At 38.6% G+C, this 9385-nt stretch overlaps 1 protein-coding gene across 4 annotated transcripts in view; it reads right to left on the bottom strand.

Moving 5' to 3' along the window:
- Nucleotides 1-784: 784 nt before the first annotated feature.
- The window catches only part of ZNF318 (zinc finger protein 318), a 26121-nt gene continuing 17520 nt past the window's right edge, over nucleotides 785-9385 (bottom strand). For 3 of the 4 annotated variants that reach the window (XM_021544206.3, XM_077782066.2, XM_077782065.2), the window contains 4 exons: nucleotides 6612-6815; nucleotides 6047-6146; nucleotides 4937-5055; nucleotides 785-4546 (listed from right to left, as the gene is read on the bottom strand). In XM_021544206.3, the coding sequence (XP_021399881.3) occupies nucleotides 1796-4546; nucleotides 4937-5055; nucleotides 6047-6146; nucleotides 6612-6815 (3174 nt within the window). In that variant the 3' untranslated portion in view covers nucleotides 785-1795. The remainder of the gene's footprint in view (nucleotides 4547-4936; nucleotides 5056-6046; nucleotides 6147-6611; nucleotides 6816-9385) is intronic. The other variant, XR_004148009.3, reaches the window with a different exon arrangement.

Genomic DNA, 9385 nt, shown 5'->3' with positions numbered 1-9385 from the left:
AGAAAACGTGGGGAAAAACTTATCTGTCAAATGTAAACCAACAAACTCAGGTATATGATAAAAAAATAAAGATGAAAACCAAGAAGCAACTACAAAGGATTTTTTAATAAATCAGGATTTAAGCAATCTCTACTCATGCCCCAACTCCATTTTAAAATATCAAAGCATGTCAAACCTTGCTTGCTTTGGTTTTGACAGTCAATCAGCCATCTGATGGAAGTAGGGCAACAATGCTAACAAAGATTTCCTATATTCAATGCAGTAACTGCTTGACATCATAAAACCAGCTGCAAGAGATTTTCTCAAAACTCTCTTCCCTTCTTAATTACCTTTTTATTGTTGACTTGACCATTTATACTAGATTTCCAAATGCAGCTTAGACAGTTCATACATTTCTTATATGGAAACATCATAAAACTCTGAGAAACAGTTCGTACCTTCCTCACACAGTCATGGAAAATGAGACAAACGGTGATTTTGCCTTCTCCAGAAGTCCATGCGCTGATTACAGAAATTCAAGCTCTGCTGGGGTCAACCCCTGATGCCCCAGCTCTGGTTTTACACAGGGTTCAGGACTTCAAACAAACTTCCACTGATGATGTTGACAGTAGTTCTTCCATTGACTTCAGCTGGGAATAAACTGGTTTTTATTGAGCAGGCTAACTGTTGAGTATCTTCATCCTCTACAGTTTCTCAATTTTATCAACTACTACAGGAGTCAGAAACTAATTTAAAAAAAAAACACTTTTACTGAGTTAAGGAAAAAAGAAAACCAAAAAGAAAGTTTTGTTGACCTCCATGTTTATTTTTAAAACCATTTACAAATAAAAATGTTATATTTATCCAAGGAAACACATTTAATACTTTAGTCTTTAACAAGCTACACAAATGAGAACAATAACATTCAATATCTCAAGGACCATTCAGGGCAGGCATGCATGTGTCTGTATCACATGAAGCGAGTCCAATTCCTGACACCAGGGTTCTCATCTTCTACTTCTTCAGAGCTGGTCAGCTGCTAAATGATTTAACACAAATAGTTACTGGATCACAATAAAATTAAAGAAAGCCCATTTCAAATCATGTAAGTGACCTCAATACGTCTGGTCCAGTTGTCAGGCCACAGAGCCTTACCGAATAGTTTTCTTCTCCAAAAGCCAGTCGGGACAGATTTTCTCCCCTTGCTTAGTGATGTGGCATCCATACATGTGCTTATACAATACAGTGAAACACCTTAAGTACAGATGTAATACAACAGTAATTACAAATCACAGAGACAGATAAACAAATAAAATTAACTCTAAACATTCCTGCATTTCAAACAAAAAAGTAAACAAACCCATGCATTACAGTTCAAAGAAATGATCAGTTTAGGTCTTCTGCAAGTCTCCATTTCCTCAGTTCTAAATTGCTGTTCTTGTGCTTGTCTCACCAGCTGGGCTATTCACGGTGCTACTGACACAAACTGGGTAAGCTGGAAATCACCCAGGAATGGTCAAAGAATAAAAGCCCCCAAAATAAAGACGACGTACGCATTGTAAATGAGAGTCCATTTTAATAGCAGTGTGTAGAAAAAAAATTGGCAAAAAAAATTCACATGAAAAAGCATTTTACACAATTAATTATGTACAGAATTAAAGTATGTGGCTACCTTCTGATGATTTACGTTTCACTTTAGTCAAGTCCTACCACAGAATGCAAAATACACCCAAAACTCTCAGCTGGAGCAAAAAGAAAAACCATATACATAATCCCAGCTCTGGCTCCTCAAATATTGGGACTAGCTGGGTTTACTTCAACCCACTGGGCTTTCTGCTATGCTTTTAGCAATTCCCAAATGCATTGTAGCTTCCAAACTACTGTCAGGAGCTTCTGTTTGCTCAGTCTTCTTGCTCCAGATGGTGCACATTCCCTTGCTTCCTGAGCCACCCACCTTCCCATGTATTTCTTTGAGCCCAGGCATTAAAGTTTCCACACAGCCAGATGCCTGACTTTCTGTGCTGCCTCTGTCACAACTCAGTGACAGCATTTCAACAGTGCCACCTTTGGTCTCCTCCACTGGCACAAGTATCTCAGACGTGGGAGAAATGCCCTGCATTTCTAGAACCGGCGTGACCATTTCTTCAGTGTCACTACTTGAGGTCTGTGATCCAGGCTGCAGCATAGGTTTCTGAGAAATTTGTGTGCAAATTTTATCTTCACAACTACCAGAAGTCAATGTAGCAAAATCAGTAATCCCTGTTTCATTCACTGTTCTTTCAATGCCCAGTTTTTTAAGTTTACTGGACTCCCGCCTAATGGAAGCAATAGTTTCTGGTTTTGTGACTTCTTCTGTATTTTCCTTTAAAAGTCCTTCTGAAAGGATGCTGAAACATTCACGTTTTACCTTATTGCCTCCCAAATTGAAATCAGTGCTTTTCACCTCAAGGTCTGCTTTCTGGGAGGGAGTCTTCATGTGTTTCATATCCTCTGATGGTCTATTGAAAAGAAGATTATCTGCTCTTGCATCAGATCCAGTGTGTCCTAATGACTTTTTTTCATTTTCAGCTACTAATTCTAGACCAGATCTGAATTCAGCAATGTTCAAGCAGGTACTGACTAACCGTTCAACTCCCTGCTTCTGGGTTTGGTTGTCTAACACGGTATGGCCTGAAGGTTTAGGTTGAACTTTTTCTTGAGCTTCTAATAGGGTGTTTTTCGTTTCTGTCTGTCCTTCTGTCAATTCTGAAGCATTAACCTCATTAGAACCAGACTTTATTTCTGGATTTGAAGTACTTGGTAGATCCCAACCACTTTCAGAACAAGAATCAGTTGTGACTCTCTGTTCTTTTCCATTACTAGTTCTGGAAGTGCCCCAGAGCAAGTCTGGACTATCAGTTTCTGAGTGAGTTCTACAGTTATCATTTAACTTTTCCTCTACCAAATGGGAATTTCCCAAACTTTGAATTTCGTTCTGCATCTCAGGTGACAAGGTGTTTGGGTGTAGACTATGCTTAGGCTTTACTGCTTTTATTTCCCAGTCTTTTATCCTTGTCTCCAAGGTACTAGGAATATTTGTGTTTGTAACTGGAGTTCTATTTCCATCTTCCTGTCCAATCTTCTCTTGGACCTCAGTTTTCTGTAGAGCACAGTATTCCAGACTGCCTGCCTGCTCTCCACTTCCTGTATCAACAAGTCCAATTTCTGCAGACATCTGGATACCAGAAACAGGGTTTTTTTCTGCTAATTCTATGACTGACATTTCTGATAGGTGAGGCTGAAGTGATTTCTTGTTCATGTCAGCCTGATTTTCAACAGGAACCAAACTCCCTGTCACTTGATTATTACACTGTGAAGAATCCACATTCTCAGAATCCTCTTTCAATGAGGATGAACTACTGTTTGTTCTATGATTTGCAGATAAATCTGCAGGTTTTGTTATGTTAGGGTTTTCTCCATTTGGAAGCGCAGAATTTGCAAGCCTGCTGTCAGCTGAACCCTTTCCACCACTACTGTAGAAAATATCATAGAGATCTTTAGCATTGGCTGTGGCCAAGCAAGAATTTCGTTTCTCTATCTTTTTCGCTTGTTCACTGAAAGCAGTTGAAGGTGGTGGTGGTCTCACAGGCATTGCCAACATTGTCTGTTCACTTTCAGACACACCTGGAGCTACTTCATCTGCGGGGATGAGAGCTGCTGGCTGGACTGCTGGTGGAGGACAAGGTGGAGGTAGTCTATCTGCTGTCTGAGAAGACTCATTTTTCTCTGCTGCTTTCAAATCCTCCTCTGAGCCTTTTAAAATTACTTCTTCTCCTCCAAAAGCTTTTGATATGATTTCTGGAGGCAGTAGAAGATCTGCATTTGTTTCTTTTACTACTGGCAGTGGTTTGGTGGTAGTTCCAGAGGATTTTATGGATAAAAAGGTGTTCAAAGGTGGAGGTTTACTAACTGTTGCAGTACTAGACTTCCTGAAAATCATGGTGGGGACTGGTAGATTGGGAAGAATTTTTGTTGGTGTCGGTGTGGAAACAACTGGTATCCATGGGCTAGTGTGTGGAATAACAGTTTTCCCAGACAACTTGATTTCAATGGGCTTGATATGGGATTTCACAGACTGACACTTGTTCTCCTCTTTGTTTCCTTCTGTATTCTCTTCTTTTGCAATAGCTCCTGGTGTTTTATCCTCTCTCTCAGTCTTTTTCCAGCTGAATTTCCCGAAGGAGGTCTGGGTTGGTGATTCCTTTTTAGATTCCTCTTTCTTTTCTTCTTTTTTCTCCTCTGTCTTCTCTTCCTTCTTTAGCTTTACCGTGATACCCATTTTTCGCCCAGAAGAATCTGTTTTGCCTTGAGTTTCATTATTCCCTTCTCCAGACTCTGGGATGCTCTTTACTTCCTCTTTCTTTATTATTTTTGGGGTTTTCTCATCCTTCTCTTCCTTCTGTTTCTCAACCAGTTTCCGTTTCAGCTCGTTTTGCCGCCTGCGCTCTGTTTCCAGAACTACAGCCAATCCAGCCTGACGGTCTAGATTTCTCCTCTCTTCATAGAGTGGGTTTTCATCTATGTATTTCTGTGGAAATAAAATAGCAACATTTTAGCCACCATTTCCTTGAAAAATAAATACATAAATGCATCTCTCTGACACTTTTGACTTGCTCAGTAAGTGCCAACTCAACACTAAGAGAACAGGGAACTTTCTCCTACCAAGAAAGTGAGGTACTACAAACTGCATGCAGTAGTGCTGTCACTTTACAGTAGACACATTTCAGTTTCATGCAGGTAAAATATCTCTACATACTGGTGTAGTGGGAAGTTCTGCTTATTTAGTTCAGTAGAATGTAGTAGAGATAACCAAATACATACACTCCAAGGAGTTAAATGTGATTCTTCAGGAAAGGAAGACAGAACAAATGGAACCTAATTTAGGGAATGTCTCTTTCATAGTACATCAGTTACCAACCTTATACTTCTCATTGTGGGGATGACTTTTCACATGCTGCTCTGCTGAGATCTGATCTCCAAAAAATTCATGACAGAGCTGGCAATAATATCCAGTGATGGGAATCAGAAACTCAGAGCCTGAAAAGGCCAAAGAATATTATCAGAGAAACAAAACCTAATAAATGCCAAGCTCTTAACAAAGCTGGTCAAAGAACAGCAAAACCTCCAGTAATGTTCTTTTTGGAACAGTTAATGCTGCTCTCTTTACAGTTACACAGGAACTACCACTACCAGAACAAACATGCAAAGTGAAGAAGTTTATTACTATGGTTCAAGATTTAGGTGCTCTCCATCATATTAAGGTAATTGAGCATTCAAGTAGGTTAATGTTTCCTACAGCTTTGATCTATTTTCCATCTTTGTGGTATAGCCTGCTCAAATACTAAATACCTGGTTTATAAACAGAACACAAATATTTTCTTTGACATTCAGCAAGATTGCATCCTTGTGCCTATAGAACCTGCTACAGTTATCTAAGCAGGTTCTGTAGGCACAAGGATTCTGTAGGCACTGCCGATTCTTCTTTAGGAGGCACTACTAGAAATATGTAACAGATTAATAAAAGGAGTTGATCACTGGCAGGCCTTTTAGACATTCATATTTTAAGTTCTATAGTAATTTTCAACTCAGTTACAGCTTCTTCCGTATTTCTGTATCAGATTTCCTATATCTGCACTATAACAAGTACTTACTGGTCAATTTTCAGGGAGACCTCTGCTAAAAATGTACTGAATGGAAAAGTCTACTACAAGACTGTGTGGAATACTGTGCAAGATCTACCCAAACACTGACAACTATTGTGGTTATGCTCTGAATTCTAACATGTTGGCAAAAATTACTTCAGAACTACACTGAAAGAGAAGAAACCACACTTTTCCTAAACTCTTGCTTCAAGACCTTTTCCACAAGAACAGTCAAGAAACTAAATACTTTGCCTTTTTCCTAATAATACAGTATCTGTATGTGCTCCTATACCAAGGTAAAGTTTTGAAAATTCCTTTCTCTGACCAAGTGGGACTTGCTGGAGGGCAAAGATGGATGATAGCCAAGTTAATAAAAATTAACATACCTTTGGCAGGAACCGTTATCTTATCAATGCGTTTTATGGACTCTTGTTTGGTCTCGCTCTGGGTCTTCGAAGCCCAAGGTCTGTTGTAAGGATCCAGGGTCTATTTGCACAGTGATAGAGGTATATAGGCTCATATATTACACTAGCAAGGCAAGTACACTTGTCTTTTTTCTTTTTAATATTCTTTTAGAACACTGAATATCAAAATCAATGTGCAAATATTTACAACAATTAATTTTCCTCTCTTTTCCCTCCCATTTTGCAATTTACAATGACAAAATAACCTGTGGAAAGTGTAAAATATAAATGACCACAAATAACACGTAAAAATGTGAAACACAAGTGGCAAACCCGAGCAAACTGAACACATTTACACTATTTGGAATACACCAATAGCTGTACAACTGCTCAAGTCCAACATTAGGGGAAAAGAATTTCATAAGTTACTTCTTGGGTTCATTATTACTTCAGGTTCTCTTGTAAAATGTAGTTCCGTGATGTATGTTTTAATGTTAATACTCATAGCAATATGAAATGCACTTAGTGAAGGAAGCCTGCAACATACCTGTCTGTGTTTCTTATTATGCATGTGTGTGAAAAAGTCAAACATGGTCCCGCAGATGGTATTGCAGTCTTTGCACCAGTGGTTCCCTGCATCATAATATTCATAAATATTGGCCAACTGGAAAGGATGTTTGGAGGACTGTGAAGAGGATTCTGCTGGCTTCGGGCTTCTACCTCTGGATTTTTCATTAGTAGTTTTTGATTCCTAAATTGAACAGAAGGAAACATTTCTCTAAGACAAGGCAGGACAGGCAAAATGCTCAAGAACTCAGAACCTGCCTCCAGCAGAAGCCATACACACACAAAAAAAAAAATATATCACCTGCTTTTCAGCGCCCAGGTTAATTCCACTGTTTCAGAGAGCTGGTATTGCCGACTAAGATGCTGCGTGGCTGCAGTGAAGCGTTTCCAATAAGGGTCCCAGATGTAATGGCTGGATGGTTGTAGGTAATCAAGGAACCAAATGAACAAATTCCCTGTGGCATGCACCCTTCCTACTTTATTGGTTTCACATAACAGTTCCAATTTACCATACTAGCCAATCAGTGCCCAGAAGACCTCAAATGGTTCCCCTAGAGGCATTCAGAAGTTACTGTAAAAGTAGCTTGGATGAAAGCAGAATGGAAAAGGAAGCAAAAATCAGGTGACTACAAGTATTTAACTACATCAGCTTTATCAGATTATTTGAGTGTTCCTGAACTCTCCAGAAAACTTATTGCTTAATAATAAAAGAAAGATGGTGTTTTGTTAATTACCTAAGTATAGAGAGTGAAGGATCTTGTGATTTAAACATGTGATGTTTGCATTTACATTGATCTGTACAGAAAGACGCCATATAGTGATATACAGACATTTCAGAACTCTATCGAAAATTAATACTAAACTGAACTTGTAGCAAAACAAGTATTATCTGAAATATACCGTTAATGAGTCCTGGTAATTTAGATTACAGTAGTAGTAGATGTATTTTGAGTTCTCAGTTATATTTTCAATGGCATAAAGTCCATCATGTTATCATTTTGCAAGGCAGTCTGGAAAGAACAGCATGTTAATTTAGCAGATTCAAGTTGGTTGTATGATTTCCAAATTATTCACTACCAGCACTGAACAAATTTATTTAAGTAGATTGAAAATTGTCAAATAATATCTGCCTTACTTTAAATTCCTTAACACCACCCCGCACAACATACACTGCAAATCAAAGAATGAAGACACAGCCAGGCCACTATGCACACCACAGATACCCATATCCCAATATAATCTAGTTCTTGGTAGCAGAATAAGAAGTGACCCAATGAATATTTGCATGTATTCTGTCAGCAAGAACATAGCATACATTTTCTTTAACAGTGAGATAAACTTATGATCTGCAGGAGGTTCATGGAAGGATGTTCACAATGCCACACAAGGATCAATGTTTATGTTATTTATAGACATACACCTATAAAAATACTATCTCAATCAAAACTTTAAAAAGACAATGCTTCTCAGCCCACTCTTAACTCCAGTTTGTGCATTACCCCAGCTCAATGATGCCTTTAAAATTTGCTATTATTTAGAGCCGGTCTGTTTAGCACAGTAACACTGGCTTCACCTCTGCACTGACTGTATAACTACAACACACAGACACAGGGTCAGCAGCAAGGGACCACAAGGTGTCTTGCAAATAAGCAGAAAGGCAAAGGCTTTTGCCCTCAGGTTGGCAAAGTCAGCCAATTTCAGTGTTGAAAGGCCAGCACCATCTTTCTTTTCATGAAAAAAAAAATTATCAGAACTACAATATGAATTTTAGAGGCTAAAGGCCATGTCCTATGTGCCTACATATGTATGAAAATAATAAATGTTCCTGTCCAGGACTCACAATTTTCCATGTTAAAATAAGGAACTATGAAAAGGAGATCAAGTCATTATGGGTTTGGATGACACAGACAATGCAAATTAAAATAATGAGAAATATATTCATACATGCCATATCTCAAGAAAAGAAAACAATATAACTTAATGCAATGTAGGACTTAACAAACATTTTGGCCTACTTTAGTTTTATAAAGTGGTGACTGAAGCAAACCGTTTGTTCAAGTAAGTGGACAGTAAACTTCAGAGATGTTTCGAGAAACAATAAAAAACTAAAAGCAAGTCTCTAAATTAAATGTACCTAATGAGTTCTCAGACCACAGTAAAGCAAAAGAAAAACTTCAGATTTGAGTGGCTTTGGAAGAAATACAGAATCACAAAATGGGTAAGGTTTGAAGGGACCACAGTGGGTCATCTGGTCCAACCTCCAAGCTCAAGCAGGGTAATCCGAGAGCACACGGCACAGGATTGTGTCCAGATGGTACTGGAGTATCTCCAGTGATGAAGACTCCACAACCTCTCTGGGCAATTTGAGTGTTCAGTCACCCAACAATGAAAAGTTCTTCCTCACGTTCAACTGGAACCTCCTGTTCATCAGTTTCTGCCCACTGCCTCTTGTCCTATTGCTTGACACCACCGATAAGAAGAACCTGGCTCCACATTCTTGACATCCTCCCTTCAGATAAACTGATGAGGTAACCCCTCAGTTTTCTTATACCTCTTACCCTACTAACATTTTCCTCGCTGCAAAAAATATATATGTTAAGATCTATATAAAAATAATCTACAATTTCCCATTAGCTATTTCTGTTACATATTTGAATAAACATCTGAAAAGCAGGATAATAGATTTCCTGAACACAAATATAACCTTTCAGATGGTAGTATCCATCCTACTTTCAAAGTAAAACTGTCTTCTGG

Source organism: Lonchura striata, chromosome 3 (genome assembly GCF_050655825.1).
Source record: "Lonchura striata isolate lonStrDom1 chromosome 3, ASM5065582v1, whole genome shotgun sequence".
Lineage (NCBI taxonomy): Eukaryota > Metazoa > Chordata > Aves > Passeriformes > Estrildidae > Lonchura > Lonchura striata.
This window is presented reverse-complemented; position numbering and strand designations above follow the sequence as displayed.